Raw genomic sequence first — 20,792 nt, 5'->3', positions numbered from 1 at the left:
ATTTCACCATTATCATGTAATAAATTCTGGTCAAAGCATAACGTACCGGCAATCATTCAGAATGCCGGTCCTCTATGTTGTCGTGGCCTTCGTTATTTTGATGGGCACTTATTCGCACTTCAAAGAGTGGCGTTATAGCTTAATCCTGTCTAAATGAAAGAAAAACACAGAACAATCAATGTCGATGTGTTTGTTCTGACAAAACAGTGGATATACTACAATTACTATTAATGTAACTCGGACTCGAGCATGATTACAGGCACAAACACTTACCAGCAGGAATTCACTCTGCCAGGCTCTGTGATGCCGCAGGCGCATTTTTCATCCACACGCGGGAAACAGACATTTATCGCCGCTCGACTTCGCACATTTTCTAATGAAAAGAAAAACCACACGTGCGCGAGCGCGGTTACTAAACCGAATATATTTGCGCATCAGAAACTCACTCTCTACTTTGTCTGGTATAAAGTTACCTTGTGGTCATAGATTTATGACTCGCCTCGCCTCAATGATTTCCACCAGCATCTGAAACAAACAAGTTGTTTCTTATGTCATCATCATGGTATTCACGTTTCTAAACAAATCACATGACCTGAAACGCGTGAGGAAAGCTAGAAATGTCTGTTGTTAGACGGACATATTTGAAAGGGCAACATGAATCTGACTGTGCTACAAAACGGCTGAATGGCATATTATAAGCAGTGAAAGAAGCTCAGCAATGCTTATTTCAATATTAGTCCCATTTGTGTGAGCGCACTCGGAAAGTTGTGTAAATTATTTTTGCAAAAATAATCCCCATTCAATATACAAATTTAGACCATGTTTAACTGAGTCCAAATTATATATCCATTTTTGTTCTAATTTACGTAGTTTCCTATCGCGATCACCTGCCCGTGGGTGATAGTCCATTTTTTGCAACACACACCAGAATATGTCATTATGTGTGTGTTTCATCATTTTGTAGTGTTCTACCAGTGGTTTGTCCGCCGTGTTGTTTTTGATACAACCACGGTGTTCCCCAATTCTTGTGCGCACCGGACGTTTGGTCTTACCGATGTATATGAGTCCGCATGGGCATATAATGCAATATACCACCCATTTGGTGGCACAGTTGCTGAAGAAATCCAATTTCCAGTTTCTGCTTTTCAAATCTATGGTTTTAATGTTCTTTGTAAATTGACACATGTTGCAATTCCCACATTTAAAATGTCCTATTACAGGGGGTAATTGCCACAATGTGGATTGGGCATTAGAACTGGGTTTTGGCACTGGGTAGGTGTGGACCAATTTATCTCTGATGTTGGTGAGGCGTTTAAATGCAAAACGAGGAGGAGCAATACTAAAATCCTCTGTGTTAATCATTTTCCAGTTAGCTAAAACGGTTTTCCTTAAATCATTGCTAATTGGTGTGAAGGAAGACACACAGGTGATTTTATCTAGAGTAGTCGTGGTGTGTTTCGATAGGCAATCTGTCCTTGTTCCTTCACACCAATTAGCAATGATTTAAGGAAAACCGTTTTAGCTAACTGGAAAATGATTAACACAGAGGATTTTAGTATTCCTCCTCCTCGTTTTGCATTTAAACGCTTCACCAACATCAGAGATAAATTGGTCCACACCTGCCCAGTGCCAAAATCCAGTTCTAATTACATTGTGGCAATTACCCCCTGTAATAGGACATTTTAAATGTGGGAATTGCAACATGTGTCAATTTACAAAGAACATTAAAACCATAGATTTGAAAAGCAGAAACTGGAAATTGGATTTCTTCAGCAACTGTGCCACCAAATGGGTGGTATATTGCATTATATGCCCATGCGGACTCATATACATCGGTAAGACCAAACGTCCGGTGCGCACAAGAATTGGGGAACACCGTGGTTGTATCAAAAACAACACGGCGGACAAACCACTGGTAGAACACTACAAAATGATGAAACACACACATAATGACATATTCTGGTGTGTGTTGCAAAAAATTGACTATCACCCACGGGGAGGTGATCGTGATAGGAAACTACGTAAATTAGAACAAAAATGGATATATAATTTTGACTCGGTTAAACATGGTCTAAATTTGTATATTGAATGGGGATTATTTTTGCAAAAATAATTTACACAACTTTCCGAGTGCGCTCACACAAATGGGACTAATATTGAAATAAGCATTGCGGAGCTTCTTTCACTGCTTATAATATGCCATTCAGCCGTTTTGTAGCACAGTCAGATTCATGTTGCCCTTTCAAATATGTCCGTCTAACAACAGACATTTCTAGCTTTCCTCACGCGTTTCAGGTCATGTGATTTGTTTAGAAACGTGAATACCGTGATGATGACATAGGAAACAACTTGTTTGTTTCAGATGCTGGTGGAAATCATTGAGGCGAGGCGATGCGAGTCATAAATCTATGACCACAAGGTAACTTTATACCAGACAAAGTAGAGAGTGAGTTTCTGATGCGCAAATATATTCGGTTTAGTAACCGCGCTCGCGCACGTGTGGTTTTTCTTTTCATTAGAAAACGTGCGAAGTCGAGCGGCGATAAATGTCTGTTTCCCGCGTGTGGATGAAAAATGCGCCTGCAGCATCACAGAGCCCGGCAGTGTGAATTCCTGCTGGTACGTGTTTGTGCCTGTAATCATGCTCGAGTCCGAGTTACATTAATAGTAATTGTAGTATATCCACTGTTTTGTCAGAACAAACACATCGACATTGATTGTTCTGTGTTTTTCTTTCTTTTCTTTCATTTAGACAGAATTAAGCTATAGCGCCACTCTTTGAAGTGGGAATAAGTGCCCATCAAAATAACGAAGGCCACGACAACATAGAGGACCGGCATTCTGAATGATTGCCGGTACGTTATGCTTTGACCAGAATTTATTACATGATAATGGTGAAATAGAGTTACCTGTGTGGAAACAATACCACTAGTCTGTGAGAGTAAGACTGTTCCATTTCCTCTCCTCTTGCTAAATCTCTGAATGATAGTCTCTTAATAGCCCAGCAAAAGAGTGTTGCTAGTTGATAATAAGTGAAGTGATGTGGAACCTATGTGTTTCCTTCACTATTGATAGTAAGAAATGACAGGCCTAGTAATGTGAGCCAAAAAGAAATACAATCACTGATTTGTGATATGACAAGCCAAATTATAGGGCTGGTACACACCAAGCTGCCAATGCTATGGCATGGCTCTTGTATGTGTTTTCTCTGAAATATAAACATACCCACCAAAATAGATGGAGAGGTTAAAACATAGGTTCTCTGCTATAAATACATGTGAAAAATAATACTAGGCTCTTTCAGTAATTTATTTCGTTTTTTCTGTTTTTTAGATACTTCGAGACATTGCATACTTGATTGTGTAACAAGCTGTACTTGTTAATATTGTGTCCTGAAGAAAGCCTTACATACACGACTAATTGATAAAAAATAAGGAGAAGCCGGTGTGAAAGTACTAAGGCTGGAAACGTATTTGTGCATGTCGACACAAAGGAAGTGGGGACGCTTTAGCAATATAAGTTCAGGCTATTGTGAAGTCACCCATTGTGCTACTAACATCACTATTGTCTGACGACCAAATATTATGTGAACACATCATAAGATTTAAACCATAGATTAGATTTTTATTTGTGTTTGTTGTGTGTTTTTTATGTATAATGAGTTGTACAAATGTGACCCAATGGTCTGTTTTATTAGAAAATATAATAAACTGATGAATTATTTTTGCTAAAAATCGAGCCTACCATCTCTTTATATTCGTTAAAAGATTGATGGTCTGTGATTACATGGATTTGGTGTGAGAGCTAGTTATGTTGACCCCTGGTGAGGATATGTAATGGTAGTTTGTTGGAAACCCCTTTTGTGTTTCTCTATATACTTGGTCCTCGTCCAACAAACCCCAAAAAAGAGGACTCATGCTGTAAAAGCGTGCTCACTATCTTTGTATAAATGTACCACACACTACAGGTTTGCCGGTGGGGGTTACCTGATTTGCCTCCAAGAGCTGGTGGTAAATCAGGCCCCTACCGGCAAAAACCTGCCGAAATTCTTGCATTCCGACTCCATGGAACAGGGAAAGACTGCCCTTTTCTCAGCCTGTAATATCCTCGAAATATTTGCGATAGGCAGCTGAAATGGTAGGCCAGTTTGACAGTATCCCGCAGGTGTTATTGGCGGGATACAGCCACATTTACGTCTTTAAAATAATTTAACTGCATGCTATATGGATGATTTTTTAAAGCTATACCTGACCTGACCACCCCACTCACTTTATAGATTCGTAGTGGATTTTCTGCCAACAGGGACCTTTAAATAGCCAGCACATAGCCATTAATCTAAGGAGTTTGCTATCTTGTCTATTACTATTGGGTGTGCACCCCTCCCCGTCTTACTGCTTTTATGATTGTTGGGGTTCATGTGTTTTTAGTGCATTTTTTTCATCATTTTTACTGCTCTTTTATCCAATCTTTTTTTGCCCTTTTATCCCACTTATTCCCCATCTCTTAGTGCGGCATTCCAATCATGCCCCGGTATTTTGCAGCATGGATTCGGTAAACAAAGTGCGGTAAAAACATCTGCAGTGACTTTTCTGTGGTGAAGACTTGAAGCCTGCTACAAATGGTTTCCAGTCTTTTCCTTTTGCCCTCTTAAAGTTTCAGCCAAATGAAGACTGCGTTGCTAAACCCTTCTGGGAGAGAGAGTTAGCTAGCCCCGAGTCACAACAGTCCCGACATTAGCATAGCCCCGGATCTTTTTCAGACCTAGCAACACCCCTGATACTCGGGAAGGAACATGCAGTGTCACAATTTAACTGGCAGAACATTTTAATCAAGATATGTAGATAGGGAGTCAAGCTAGGTGCAGGAAAATATCTCACGCTGCTACATGTCACATGTTGGCTGTGTTTCTTGTCAAAACAACACGTCATCTAAAATCCCAATAAGTAGAATTCTACCCTTTCCAAGCAAAGGACACAGGATTGCTGCATGAACATATAAGCGTTCCATTGCTGTACACAATAACGGTGCCTTTTTTTTACCAGTCAATAATGTTTCCTGTTTGTTAACAGATTTAACACATTATTTTTGCATTTGTGACCTCTTTTACCCATTTCTAGGTAACTGGGAAGATTATGTGGGCTCGGCAGTTGTTCCGCAAGGTTGATGTTCCAATGAAGTTCCTCAAAATTAAACCGGATGTTTTGAAGGTTAGAAATCTACCCTTTTGTTTGAATTGTGTCTTTTGGCAATAAAAAATCGGACGTGGAACATATTCAGATGTTGCCTGCTGAAAATGTCCTGGTGTCAGAGCGATGCTAATGCACTGCCTGTTTGAAACGTGGTAGAGAAAATTAAGCTCCTCCTTCTGTCCACATCTGTTACATCCACCTCATTAAGAGCTGTGGGGGTGTGAGCAGGGGACCGTCTTCCTTGCGATATTGCCTTTGCCACCTCTGGCAACTGTGGAATTTCGCCGCTTCTTAGTTACCGTTCTGAAGCCACAGAAAACTTCATTGGGGTTGCAGTACCTTTGCAGATAATTCCACTAGAGGTAATGCCTCCATTCATATGCTGGAGGTGTGGGGGTTGCCAGCCTAATCAAGAAGACTGAAAAATCTGGAGGTCATTCTCTTGCCTCTAGTTTTTCCAGTTACCTCCAAACTAGTAATGAAGCCCAATGCATTAGTTAAGCAATGAACCCCTGCTTCAGGGAATACCCTGGGGTCCGTAGTTACAGGCCCAAGCAAAGTAAGGGCCTTAACGCAGGTCCCGGGGAATTATCTGAAGCAGTAATGCCCCCCAATGAGGGCCTTATTGCTATAGTAGCCGGGCCCACTGAACCGGGGTACTAATCGTTTTTTAAGCTGTGAAACAAATCGGTGACTTGGATCGGGTGTAGTCCCTTGTCACTTGCAAGTTGTGGAAAAGAGGGGAGGAGATTGCGGGGCAAAGGGGAGCACTTACCTGGTAATCCGGTGGGGAAGATGGCGGCCTCCCGAATTGAGGAGGCTCGGAGCGGTGGGACTACCATATGGAAATGCCCCCGCTCCGAGCCTCCTCATTGAATGGAAGGCCTAAGCCATGCCCCCGCCGGTTACTAATTTTATTTTAGTTTTGTTATTGTTTCAAAAATGTATTTCTGCATTACTTTATTAAGACCATTTAAAATCTATCCGAAGTAGCTGGAAATAAAAGATTATTTACAAATAACAAAATCATACTTTACATATATTTTATATATAAAAATACACTTTTGCTATTGTATGACCAATGCCAGCTTTCGTTTTTAGAGCATTTTTCTATGGGAAAAAATGAAAGAAATGTTAGAATTTCAGTGTTCAATTTTAAAATGTGGTGTTTCAAAATGTGTTTTTTCAGAGTGCGGAAATGAGAAAAGTGATTCGGAACTACAACAAGATGGCGTCAGTCCTTCTCGAGTTTGAACTTCTGTATCATAGAGGCTGGTGCAAATGCGCAGACCTGGCGAAAAATGGATTGAATGCTTCGGTGTTGGTTAGGCACCCAGAAACCAAGGTAGCTTCTAAATTACGTGATACAGATTTGGGGGAAAGAGCTCGTGGTGAAGCCTTCTTGCATTGTAAATAGATGCGCTACATTTCAGTAGGGATATGATTTAGACTAGAACCTAACGATTTCATGGATGTTGAAATGATTAATCAACACTAGAGGGCAGCAGAACCCGTTGGATGAAATAGAAGCCTTTAAAAGCAGTGTTTTCTTTTATCAATGTTGAGACAATGTATTTGTATTTGATGTGGACGAGCAGCAAACTATGAAGTTGCAGGAAGTGCATGCTTTCACAATGACGGACACATGGACACAACGGAGAACGTGAACGCTTCTTCCCCACTGTGAAAGTTCTCTTATAAATAAAAGCATGATACAATGTCCGAACCAAAAACGGAAAAAAATGCTAGTGTGGGCCAGTTTTTTTTGGTCAATGTGGGCCAGTTTGATAAGTTACTTCGACATGCGGCTAGCAGTTTTGACAAGTGATACTACTGAATACATATTTAAAAGGCACAGTTTGCATCACATTTGATTAAAAAAAAAAACTTCCCTTTGGGTACTACTCAAACAGTCTGTGACAATATGAATGAATTGTCATTTGCACCTGCGGGCCACTTTTTCCCTTGGTGCCCGAGACAATTGTATGCCCCAGTCGGGTCGTGGCTCATACCTAACAAACACGCAGTCCGCTTGAATTTGCCCGTAGACCCACCGTCTCCATTTTGAAAAGCCGCCACATTTAACATGCTAAATGCCAGTACATAATACAACCGGGTTGACAGTGGAGGAAGCCCCTAGGTAGCATGACCTGACAGCGTTCCAGGGCTTGCATAGTTGGAGCGGGCCAGTCCTTGAAGGAGTAGTGGAACAGTTCATAGAAAGGGGATAATGGCAAGGAAAGGTCCACAAATGAAGCTCGTGTCTAGGACGGTATCAAATTGCCTTCATGCGAAAAATGTAGTCTTTAATGCATTTTGCACCTGGGCAAAGGTCCACGACTAGGGGGAACAGTTGCCCTGTCCAAAACTGCATCTAAAGATGATACTATTGCACTAGGGCCTTGTGCGCATTTTACCTGCACCCGCGTAGGCCTGGCGCCATTGTTTACACAGATCAAATATACTTATGTACATTTGGGTGAAGTCCGGGTAGGGGAGAGAGTGCTGTCAGACGGGTGGGCTGCAGGGGGTGTAGTCGTGTGGGTAAGTGTGCTCCTTCACAGGTAAGTAAATGTAACATGGAGGCTATACCTAACATCTGCTCTCTTTTGCTGAAACCTAACTCTGAAAATCTATCTGAGACATTATTCTCCAGTTTGAAAATCAGTTTTTTTTAACCCTCGACAACCCACTGCTATGCACACAATAACTATTGTGCAGGAATAATGTGCAAGCTTTCTTTTCTTAACACACCAGCAAGTGACCTATGTAATTCTTCCAATGTTCAGTTGCATGGCTTTTTTTCCATTTGATTTTCTTGTGTAGGAGCTGTATGTGAATTTGGATCCTGTGGTGCTGGAGGTGCTCTATGAAACCAAGTACTTGCACAAAATGGGATTCGAAGTGCCGGACATCGTCCTGAGCATGTGCGCCAAAGAAAGTCAGATCCGGCACCAGCAAGTCCGGTTAGTAACCTTCTCGCAATGGCTTCATCCTTATCTTTGTGTGATTGTGAGAAGGCTCGTTGATGCTGGTTGGATTTAAGTGAAAGCCCCAAGGCGGGCGGGCATTGCCGCTCGGGGAAGTACACAGATGGGATCCATATTTTTAGGGACAACAAAAACGCTGCCTCCAGTAAAGGCGAGCCATGATTTTGGTTTTGCTCAGACTACGCTTTACAAGGAGAATATATCATGCTTACTACATAGCTATATGCCGCCCCAAAGTAAACGCAAGTCAAGTATATGCTTTTATGCACTAGACAGGCAATATATTGAGTTGCAGGGCACGCCTTGCTAAAGTAGACTCTGCACTTTACCATTATTTTATGTGCATGTCCGTATCCTGCGCAGTCCTTTTAATATGCTACCCGAGTACTTTTTCAGTTGTGAGCAGCATATACGAGATGTGTTTTGGATGCTGCACACCTTAGAACACATATGACCTTGGCCCTGATTCTGAGCGTGTGCTAAATTCTCCTCTCCAGTTTCCACCAGCACCGTTATTCCGAGATGGGTGGAAATATTTGAGGTGAAAGGTCTCCTTTCCAGCAGCAAAATCTGCTAAAATCTTTTTGTGGGGGAAACATGTGCTTCAGTGGCATTGCGAGTCTCAAAAGACTGCCACTTCTAATTCAAGAAAGTTTTCTTAAACTTTCATTAAACTAGAAAAGTGGTGCTGCAGTCTGAGAAATGATATCTTCATAATGGGGAAAAGTGTGCTCTGGTGTTTAACGCCACCTCCCAGGGTACCGTTAATGAACGCCTCTTTTGGCTGGTACAGGAAGGCTGCTCTGGCCTCTAAATACAGTCCTTGTCAACCCCTTACATGTGAGGTGCTTGGCAAGGCTGTTGCCATGCCGTAAATGACAGCTTTGCAGGAGTGGCGGACTTCCTTCATGGAAAAGCGTCTTTCAACTCAGACACACTTTTCCATTATAACACAAACCTCAGAATCAGGCCCCTTGTCTCGGAAAGGCCTCGGGCATCTTCACTGACTTCACGGAGAGCAGTGATTTAGCCCATATAATCGTATTTTTCACACGTATTAGAAAGGACACATCTAATTCTCTCTCTGTCTCTCTTGTTCTATCCCCTGCTTTGTCCACATTATTTTCCTGTCTATCCCACCATTAATCACTCTTCTGTTTTGATGTGTTTCTCTCTCGTGCTTCATCTTTTGCTACTCCTGTTTCTGCCCTCTACTCTATACTCCTGATTTTACTCCAACTCCCCTCTTCTCTCCATCTCTTTTCTTCTCTCCTCTAACATCGTGTCTGAGCCATGATGTAGATGTCTGCCCTTCACCAAGCCCTTTGCTTAAACGCTGCAACCCTTCCATTACATCTCCCTCGCACTGCTACCACCTCCCTCGCACTGCATTGGGGCACTGTCTGATTTTGGATAATGGCACTGGCAATGCTAAGCACTAATAATGACCCCCCGCCCCCGGTAGACTGCATCACGACACATAATTAAAATGCAACGCACATAACTGCTACCCCTGCAAGTTGCTTTGCTTGACCAGTCGTGTTTTATAAACCATAATTGCAAACCGTGCATTGCAGAAGCTGAAACATTGTTATCTGTGCTGTATCTTGGAGCAACTTGAATCCTTGACATTAGCGCCTCCTTGAAATAATATGGTTGTCTGCTTTGCCGCCATGCGCCACTAATGTTACCCTGTAATAATAGGAATGTATCGCGTAGACCAGCTGCTCCCTGAATGAGAAACACGGGGTTTGAACACGTACACGTGCATATATTTAAGTACACACCAGGCGATCTTTTCGTTTGATTCTGACGTGCATGGCTCTGGTTTCCTGCTGACGCGAAGGCTCCATTGCTGCCTGCCACCAGGAATCTTTGATGGAGCTTGGTAGGGCAGGGGGCGGCTTACTGCTTCTGAGCTTCTGAGCCATGATGCTATGTCAAGGGAGCCGAGCAGTTCACTTATACAGTGACTTGCTTGGGGCGTCCCCCAGGGTAGGCACGGGTTGCAGGCACTCTTCGGCGTTCTTGCGTGCCTTTGCTTGATAGCCCCACCCTCCTTTAAACACTTTACGAGGCATTCATGTGAACGGCTACACTTCAATATTGTATGCGACTGGAAGCCAACTGCAGCAAGCAGAGCCGTGCTTGGTTTCTGCTGAAGCCTGATCATTACCTTCCATTCATGTGCCTCACTCAGAACCGCTGTTTCCTGACCTAGTTCCGTGTTGATACCTCGACAAAACGTGTTTAGCTTTCCAACCTCATCGTCCTCACTTTCTGACTTGAATGTTTCCTCTTTCTATTAGCGAAGCAGGCCAAGCCCACTGAAGTCTGCCTGTCATACCATGCTGCAGTTCAGATCTCATGCCTTATATTGCTTCATTTCCTTTCTTATCCTGCCGCATGTAATCCTTCCCTCTCTTGCACTGTTCTGTGTGGAAGATGTCGGGCGTACGGATACACCCCCTTTATGTTGCATCTCTTTCCATAAGGGCTCCCGCTCATCTCCTACCTCCAGCCGGCTCGGACTGGCCTATAGGTCAATGCCCAAACCAAAAACCCAACATTCAGTGTCGGACAGTATTTTTGGTCAGAGGTCCTCTTTTTTTTTTTTTTTTGGCTCATGACGGCCATTTTGAGAAGTTACTTGACCATGCGGCTAGTCGTTTTGCCCAGTGTTACTTAATACAAATAATTTCAAATGCACAATTTGCATCACATTTTATCAAAAACCTCCCGCTTGGGTAATACTCAAACAGTCTGTCACAAAAGGAATGAATTGCCATGTGCAACTGTGGGCCACGCTTTCCTTGGTGCCAACAGCCCGAGACTGTTTTGTTCCTTAGTCCTGCCCTGCTTCCACACCTTCACTCTCCTTGAACACAATCATGGTTTCATTCTCATTCATTCTATCTTCCAAAGGAACTGTTTTTGCCATCATGGCTCCTCCGTCCATTCAGACGGACAACCCATGATGGTAGAACAAACAAGACAATAGGAGTTTGTGACTGTACTACGAGGATTGGCGATTAACTGTGGAATTCAACAGTGCAGAGAAGAGCACTTAAGAGATCACTTGATGATCAAATGAAACAACCCAAAAAATTAGGGAAGCATTATGGAGAGAGGGTGACATAACGCTTCAAAGGGCAATTAAAGTTGCAAAATATAGCGTACCGAGACCAGCATTAAGGAATCGGACAGCGTATTTGGAAAGCTTTAGACGGACAACCTCAATAAAGTTGAGAAGTCGGAAGCGACCTACAAGAAAGTCAGAATGGAGATGGTTTCCATCCTTTTCCTGAACGTTTGTCTAGCCAACTCAAAGCAGGACCTGAGATACAATGGGTGTATGAGGTGCTACAAATGTGAGTCTAGATCACTTGGCCAGCCTCAATCGCCAGCAATAAGGATTTGTGCAATTCACATAGTGCGCAGAGAATGTGGCAGGAAGGGCCACATTGCAAGGTGTTGCAAGCAATGTCAGTATATAGTAGTTCTGTGCAGGAAGTCACAACTTCTTTGGGTCAGATGTGTCTGGCCGAGTATAATCAGGATATCTGCGCGGTGAATGTGGTTGATGCTCAACCGACTAGATCAAAACCGCGGTCCATCATTAATGTGAATAGAGTCGGGTGTACAATTTCACTCACTTTATTTAGGTTACGAAGACTACAGAAGTAGTCCTTTCCATAACAGCTCCCTCTCAGCTCCTTCCATCTTCAATGTCTTCACTCTCCTTGAACACAATCATTGTTTCATTCCATTCTATCTTTCATTGGAACTGTTCTACCATCATGGAGATTTCTCCTGAGGGGGGAAAAAATGAACCATTCTTCGCTCAGGCCCATCTTGGGTCGGGCTGGAGGACTATTAAAGGCCATGTTCGTGCCCCACAGCTGGGGTGAAAGCCATATTACACATGTCCCGTGGTAGATTTTTTTTCACAAAATGTAGGTTTCACTCTCCCTTTTGCGAGCTAGTTTGCCATTCCTTTGGCCTCCTCCCAGCATGTAACCTCTCATCATGATGAGCAGGGTTCTGCAACCTATGCCTCTCTAGATGTTTCGTTTCTACAAATCCCAGCACTCCTCACCGTCATAGTTAATGGTGAGGGATCATGGGAGCCGTAAGACAAAACATCTTGAGAGCTGGAGGTTGCAGCCTCCTGAAGATAGGAAATGTTCCTCATTCTGCTGCTCCCTCCCACCAATACAAGATTAAACTGAGAGATGGCTTCAAGTGGAAGAAACAACTCTTCAATTAAATCCAAAATTGCAGCGAGGCAAGTTCTAGTGTGGAGAAGGAGACACTATAGGCATTTTATGTTTTGAAAATAGGTTAGCACTGTTCACCACATTGCTCAGGCCTACATTATAGCACAATGGGTCTTTTTTACAAAATGTCCTGCAAGAATAAAAAGTTCAGAGGATGGTGTTTTTAGGTATTGTTTGAGAGAGCTTTAGCTTATTGCCAGAGAGCTCTTAAAAATGCATATTAGAAGGACACAGGTGTCAGTCCACTGCTCACTGATGCATAATTAGTACATCATGGTGAAAACCCTGCTAATGTCTGTTTTGTAAGAGTGAATAGCTGGGGAGAGATTTGTTGAATATTGCTTTTAAGATATTAATTTGTTGCAATGCTGCTTGGTACATTTGTGTTCTGTATTCTGCTGTATTACATTGTGCTTGTTATGTTTCATTGTTATTGTCTATGGCAGCCCCAATTTGTTTGTTTGTAAACGTGTTATTATTACTAATGGGCATATTAAGCAGATCTCTGTCCACTGTAGTGGACAAGAGTCTTTTTACTATGTTTAATAGTGGTTGTACTATGTGTGCAACCAGCTTGCACGTATGTTGGGCCTTTATAGGTCATTACTAGACTATGGCAACTAATTATAGTGACATGACAGCACATTTTGAGATGCTATGACCACAGAGATAAATATACCAAATGATTTCTCTCCATAGAAATATGTTGACATATTTTAACAACTTATTTTGGATTGCAAATACAAGTGTCAATGTATCTAAATTATGTACGCATTTCTATTTTATATGATTAAACAAGCCAAAACAGATTATTTGAAATGTATATACTGCACTAATCTAATTTAAATTGATATGCAAACAAATGTAGAAAGCTACAATTAAAAACAGATATATGGTAACACATGCAGTAAAGTAGAACAACCATAAACTGCAAAGAACATAAAATGTAATATAGATTTATCTTGATCATACATCAGTAGAAAGGAAAGAAGAAAGTGTTATTGTGTATGCTATATATCGGTTTCTAATTTTAGTGTACTTCATTGGTTTACATAACAATATAAATCAAATTAGTAGAGAATACTAATATAACATCTTTTTTGACCTCTTTAATCATATTAAATAGAAATTAGTAACCAATTCAGATGAGTTGGGACTTGTATTTGCAATCCAAGTAAGTTGTTAAAATGAGTTTCAACATGTTTCCAGGGAGCACAATCTTTTGGTATATTTATGTAATTTCCCCAATTTTTGCCTGGTAGCACCAGAGGACTGACTGTATTTTACTGTGTCCATTGTCATTTTATTTCTGTCAGCAATAGCTTGCATATGTTTTTCTTTTTATAACTTGTATTTATTACTTGGCCTAACAAATATGATAACGCATAGATGTAAGCCATTAACAAATACACATTTAGTATACATCCATATGCATAACTGGACAGGTCTGCAAAATATAATGGAGGGAAGGGACCAGAGGGAAGAAGCAAGCCGAGCCGCTAGGCGGTTTTCCTTGATGTCGGGCTAGCATGTTGCTTAGACTGTGGGCAGAATAGTTCTTAATCTTGGGTTTCAATATTGTTAAGAAGATACATTTTGAAGGGTTCCCATATGTATGTCTTTAGGTCGGCTGGTAATAGGTGTTCGGACCAACCAAGTGTCTTCCATATCATCAGACTATATCTTTAATCTACTGGTCGTTTGTGGGCGCTTGCTGGTTTGTCCAGCGTTTGAGCGTACACCGTTTTGCCAGGAGGGAACATAAATTAAGTAGCTTGCAGACATGTGTGGAATGCACGCCATACTGATAAAACAAACATAATGCTGGCATGCGCTGTAAAGAAGTTTCAGTGACAGTTTCAAGTGTGGTACATATCGCCCCCCAGAAGTTCAGTAAACGTGGGCAGGACCAAAGCATATGTATATATATCCGGCCCCCGCTTCACCACACCTCGGACATTCACCTACGCCCTCACCACCGAAGAGGTGAAGTCTAGCAGAGGTGTAGTGCTATCTATTAAGTCTCTTCAATTGAATAATCTTAAACCTTGAATTTAGGGATATTTCTTGCATGAGCGTGCACATCTCACGCCACATATCAGAGATCTGTTCCCAAATCCCTGGCCCATTTAATACGAACATTAACCATATTGTCCGCATTCAGTATGACGCTAATTTGTGTAATGTGGATGCCTTCTGCCTACAGCCCCTTGCTCCCACTACATGGGTCAAGCAAGGATCCACTGGCGGCTCCTCCGTAAAGGTCTTCCATTGGACCTGGAAGGCTGAATGTAGTCTATGGCTTACCTACGTTTTTAACATTTAAAAGTAATTACTAGGCTTGTTGGGCCAAGTTAAGTAATTGTGGTGACTTGACAGTGTGTTTCGAGATGGTGCCAACACCAGCTCAATAAGCCCTTTTAAAGAATCAACATTATTCCTAGAACCCCCCCTTTTAGACAACAGTATGCCCATGAGGTACACTTAGCAGAAACCCACTAGACACAAGGGTCAATGGGGAAAGATGCTTTGATGGGTCCTCTGCAAACATAAGGTGATTGGTGGCAGGCTGATGTGGGGTGGGGGGTTGTTAAGGAATTGGAAGCTTTCCTCCTGGATCAGTGGTTCCTTGTGATTGCAAAACAAGGAGTAGTTATGTTTGGATAGAAAACATCCATCAAACACAAAGCATCTCATAAACAGATAATACATAGTATATGAATCACTCATCAAAACATGTTAAAATATTCTAAAAAGAAATGACACTTAAACCATGCATTATCAACATCTTAAAATGCAGCATCCTAATCTTGTAAAAAAAACTTTCTTCTGTACATGGCACCCTTAAAGTAGGACAACAGAGCCCATGCCGTCAGTTCAGTTTCCGCCGTCAATAAAAATAAATCATGGCCGGCCTGAACTGACGCAAATCCGTACGCTTTAAGATCAGAAGAATTGTCAATTTTCTGATCAATCTACCTGGGCAAAACAGTATAAAATGACTCCAAATGTTGTTCGGGACACCAGACAAGATACGGCTGTAAAACTGAAATCACTGTCCGATAGCGTCACCAATGCTACAAGAGCACGTGTAGTCACAATCCTCTGGGTCACTGCCTCCTTGAATGATCTTACTTCCTACGGTGAAAACACTAATGTTGGAGGTGGCACAACGGGGACATTGGACTGACACAAGCTCCTTTAGTAGCATTTTTGTGTCCCCATATTCTCAGCCATAAGAAACTCAGGGCGGCTACCCAATCATCCTCCCAAAATGTAAATCCCAGTTCTCTATGAGCCGAGGCGCAAGAAGAACCAGGGAGCCCCAACAGGTTTTTAAGAAACCGGTTTTCCTTATCCTGCAGATCGTCTGACCTACAATAGCCCCACAGAGCCGCTCCATATTGCGTGGCTGCCTTAACTTGCAAGGTATAGACCCCAGGGACTGATTGCAAGTGCTGACCCTTACATAATGCTGAGAAACGAGATAAGCTCCCCCCCCCCATTATTGACACATCTTTAAAGACTGACGGGTAGTGCACATGTTAATGAGCTTCATACCTCCACTACAGCCCATCACTACCGATTTGACAGTGTTGATATTCAGTCCCAGGCTGGTCATAAAGGAGGCATACCCATCAACCAGGCCCTGTAAAGCCCTGGGGGTTCTGGCCATAAGCACTGTATCGTCTGCATGTGCTAAGACCCGAAAGGAGCAACCCCCACCCCCCAATTTCAGAAAGTCCACACCGGTGTTCAGCAAGGCCTGCAATAGTCCATTAATGTACAAAGTAAAGAGCATGGGTGCTAGCACGCACCCCTGCCAAACCCCGAACCCTATATGAAAACACTGTGTACCCTTCCCCCCAATTCCAAATTGAACATTGGCACTATTGTCAGCGTGAATCTCCGCAGTGCTCCCAGAATTTCCTCAGGGCAGCCCATGGTCTCAAGCACAGCCTTGGACGGTTGACCTTGTCAAATGCTGTGCTTAAGTCCATAAAGGCAAGATAGACCACTTTGCCCCTGCAAAACACCAAGTTGGACACCAATAAAGGCGAGATAGACCACTTTGCCCCTGCAAAACACCAAGTTGGACACCAATAGGTACAACTTCAGTACTTGCTCCATCGTACCAAAACCAAATTGGATGTCTGTCAGGATCACAGCCTCTGTAAGCCAACTCTCTATATGACCCAACAATACCCGTCCAAAAATGTAAAATGAAGTATCCAAGAGAAACCAGGCGATAGGATGAGGGCAAAGTTACATCTCCCTTTAAGCCAGGGTCAGCATCAGAGCCCATAAATCAATTTTATCCTGAAAAAGATCTGCCGGTATGGCGTCCGTGCCAGGAGCTCGGTTTCGTGACTGGGCCCCAATTGGTTTCACCACCTTCTTCAAGGTGAAACATAAGGTTACACCCCCAGACACCTTCTCCTTTCGAGCACAACAGTCATCAAAAAGTGTCCCGAAGTGAGACACCCAGTCTGCCTCCCCCACATGTGTACCCTGCAGACCATGTCTTCCCTTGTCAAAGGGGCCACCCTTGACAAACTCCCAAAAACCCTTGGCATCATTCAACCTGATCACCTCCAAAAAGTCTTCCCAGGCCTTCTCTTCCAGCTCCAATTTCCTTTGATCAATCACCCTGCAATAGTCGGAACGGGCTCGAACAATGCTCAGTCTATCCATCGCTCAACGTTTTAAAGCACCTAAAAGTGCTGATTTTGCCGTTCTGCAAGCCTGATTAAACCAACCCTTCTTCCCACCACTCCACTGTGGTTTGGGGACCATCATGAACCCCCCCGGCCCCCATAAGGGCTTCCAGGATAGCCATAAAGAAGCAAACCCCTTCCCTGGGACCAGTTGAGTACTCCAAAATTCCCATTCGTTTTCTTTTCTGAGTGGCCAATATTTTCAGATGCAGGTCAGAGCCATGAATTTTCCCACCATTTAATTTTTCTGAGAGACACAGCCTCACTATCCACTTGGCACAGTATGCTGGACATTGGCCCCACCCCCTCAACCAGGCCTCTGAGTGTTAGAACCAAGGGGTAATGATCACTGTTCCCCTCTCTGGGTACTTCAAAACTCACAATAAGTTTCCATAGGTCCAATGATTGACAAAAATAGTCGATGGTTGAAGAACCCGGATGGTTGTTAAACGTACATTTCCCAGGGATATCCGGGTTTATACGCCCGTTCACTGCTCGCATACCCCATTCAGTGAGCCACGCACTCAATTGGAGGCCCCTAGTAAAAAACCCTGGTATCCTCCATTTGAGGATCAAAAACCTTTAAGATTTGGTCCTCCAAAGGTTTGTAAAGATCTTTTGTCAGGCCACATCCCATTATAACATTAAAATCCCCCCACCAAATGAGTCTGTGCTGGGTGCTTCCTACAACAGCCCTACACTTGTCTAAAAAGTCCTTTATTTTTAGCCATTATCCCATATACCTTGTGAGGGCTAGTGTTGAAGTTTAGAACATCAAACCTCTCGGTACTAGGTGGTTTAAACTTTAGGAATAGTAAGAAGTCCAACTTGGTCTCAACCACCTCCACCCGACACGGTAGTGATGCCTTGACCATTCCGAACAGGCCTCCATACCACCTCCCCCTCCTATTCTTTTTTTGCAGAATGCCATAGGAGACATAGCCATCCAGAAGAGGAATCTCAAGGTCCCAGGTTTCCTGCAGTAGGATGATCCAATGCAGGAATTCCACGTTCTCATCCAGCTGCAGTTTAAGCCTAGAGCCAGCAATGTTCCAGGAGATAGTGTTTACTTCTGGAGAAGCCACAATTAACTCACCCCTTACCCAACCATACTGGCTCACTATGGCCCCTTCTCGAGGCAGTGGCTGACTATCACTGGACGAGCAGGACTGACAGGAGGTTAGAGGCCCAAATCTATTCTGGGACACCAAGCTCCTAGTAGGTTCATCCCACCCCAGTTTTGAGGATTATTCCTACTGGCTGTTGCTTATAAGGGTGCACATACTACATTTGGGGCAACTAAGGTGGCCCCACCGTCCATACTCGGGTGCCCAATGAATATCTTTCCCTGCGGCCCTCCAGTGGGGCTGCCACCAGCCTCGGTATAGAAATAGTCCAAACCCACCAGCCTACTGTCAAGTTTCGAGTTATTGGCCCTTAGACCTCTTGTTAAATTCGAAGTCACCATGTGCCTAGCTATTATAGGGTTGGAGAATGACACCACGATACAATGGCCCTCAACCGCTTTCCTCGTGGGACCCACCTGTCCCTCTCTTCTGACCATTATGACTGAATTAGGGTCTATGCTAGGGCCCATCAAGTTAGAATGTATCCAATGTGAGGCCTTGTTCATCAAAGAGGAGGTTGTTTCATGGGCACCCACGTTAAGCCCTACACACCCATTATCACTCCTACTAATGCTGCAAATTCCCAGGGGGAGACTTAAAACTACACTCTCCCTGCAAGCCCATGCTGTTTTTCGCAGCCTTCACCACGGCCCCCCGTGGGGGCTTTGTCCAACCTGATGGCAACATCCTAGGTTTAATGCAACTTATAGGTGCACTATTGACTTCGACCAGGGGGAAGTGCCTCCTACAGCAACACCCTCCCTAACACCCTGACCCTCGTTTCTCCTCTCTATTATTGAGGATTGCTCCATACTAGAACTTCCTCTCTCGCAGTTCCGACTATTTTCCTCCACTTTCTGTTTCAGATCTCTGAGTCATATATCGCAAAGTATTCATAACCCCACTTTTGAACGAATGGAGCTGGGCATGGGTGGCCTAAATTTTAACCAGCCATTTTACTTTGGAGGATAGTTCCCTGGTTGTACTCCCCGATTTCGGGGCCAGAAGTTGGTAAAGGGGTTTCAATTTTTGATCTAATAAGGACTCTAACCAGATCTTATCGTCCTCCATTGTAGTTGAGGCTATCGAGAGATCCCTCAAGGGTAGGATAACCCCCTGATGCTCCCTCTCCTCCACCCTGCCCCCAAACCGAGCCAATTGGGTCACATTCTCCCCTAGGTTCTCCAATGTGCCAGCACCCTTACGTGGGGGGGGGCAGTCCCCAATAACCCCCTTGTCCAGATTAAGCCCAGCCACTCCCAGAGCCCCCAGGTCTCCTCTGTGCCATCCGTGCCAGCCTCTTCAATAATCAAATTACATGAAACACTCTGGGCACCCTTCACTGCAGTCTTTGAAAGACCATCCTGTGATATGGGTTATTGGCTCCAAGACTAAGAGCAAGGCCAAAGATATATCAAGAGAACAATACGTGGATAATAGACCGTGTGTCACTGGACTCTCTATTGCCTAATACTATATTAATCACCTTACGCGAGCACAGGCGGGCGCCCTAATAGTGACCACCACGTTGCGTGTGGCTCAATGTCATGTATAAAATGATAAAGCACGCTAAAGCCAGCCGGGATATTGAAGGAATAAAAGATGCAGCAGGATTAAAAATAGAACAATGCAATAATGTCCCTTGGTAGACAATCACTCTGAATGCATTTAGACTCCACAGTCAGGAAAGATGAGTCCGCCGAGATTGAGAGTCCTCATTCATGGAGGCATTTACACTTTAAATGTATTTTCAGTGGAGTGTTTAAACATATCATGCATGTGTTCTGTTCTGAGTATATGGTAAATCATGAAGTAACTCTGTTACCTGGTGGTGAGATGCCAAAAGGTGGTGCTGTGGGGGTGCGGGAATCGCAGTACTGCGAACTAAACCATTATCCTTCTTGATACTTGCTTTCAGACCTTTTAATGAAGTGTTTGTTCTCTAGTTGCATTTTAAGTGAGGTTGACATAGAAGACGGTTCAGCAGCCTTGGGAGGCCTCTGTTAAAATAGCGGGGAAGATTTAACGAGGTCCCCATATGTTGCACCATCTGTTTGCTCTTGCGTTTTAGCTTCGTGTTAAAGGATAAAGTGGATAGCAATGTTCCGTAGCGAATAGAGCGAGAATCCATTTTGAATTTATTGTGCTTGTATTGCGCTTGTGATGCCAGAGCACCTGAAGAAAGGGGCTGGAGAACGCAGAACAGAACTGGGGAAAAAAGGGGTGAGGTGTAGAAGGCATGGGCCACGTATAGATCACAGAAAAGCTGCACAGGGCAGTGTTCATCCCTCATCCGAGCTTCAAGTTCCCAGGATCCAAGCAGAGAGGAGGGGAAGGTGGGACATGGTCGCAAAGGTAGCTTTCTATGAACGAACCCAACTCTTTTAGTCCTAATATTCCATCTAATTTGATCATGGGCATCATTTACAGAAATTGTAAAATGTTTGCTATTTGGAAACGCTGCCCTTTTTACCACTCTGCCTGATTT

At 43.4% G+C, this 20,792-nt stretch overlaps 1 protein-coding gene across 1 annotated transcript in view; it reads left to right on the top strand.

Annotated features, from left to right (window-relative positions):
- The window catches only part of LOC138497282 (dynein axonemal heavy chain 5-like), a 1,499,851-nt gene that overhangs the window by 259,460 nt on the left and 1,219,599 nt on the right, over window positions 1–20,792 (top strand). Inside the window, exons 18-20 of the mRNA XM_069620634.1 lie at window positions 5,118–5,207; window positions 6,379–6,534; window positions 8,016–8,155. Coding sequence (XP_069476735.1) covers window positions 5,118–5,207; window positions 6,379–6,534; window positions 8,016–8,155 — 386 coding nt within the window. The remainder of the gene's footprint in view (window positions 1–5,117; window positions 5,208–6,378; window positions 6,535–8,015; window positions 8,156–20,792) is intronic.

This window comes from Ambystoma mexicanum, chromosome 5q, assembly GCF_040938575.1.
Source record: "Ambystoma mexicanum isolate Mex_15411 chromosome 5q, UKY_AmexF1_1, whole genome shotgun sequence".
Taxonomy (NCBI): Eukaryota; Metazoa; Chordata; class Amphibia; order Caudata; family Ambystomatidae; genus Ambystoma; species Ambystoma mexicanum.
This window is presented reverse-complemented; position numbering and strand designations above follow the sequence as displayed.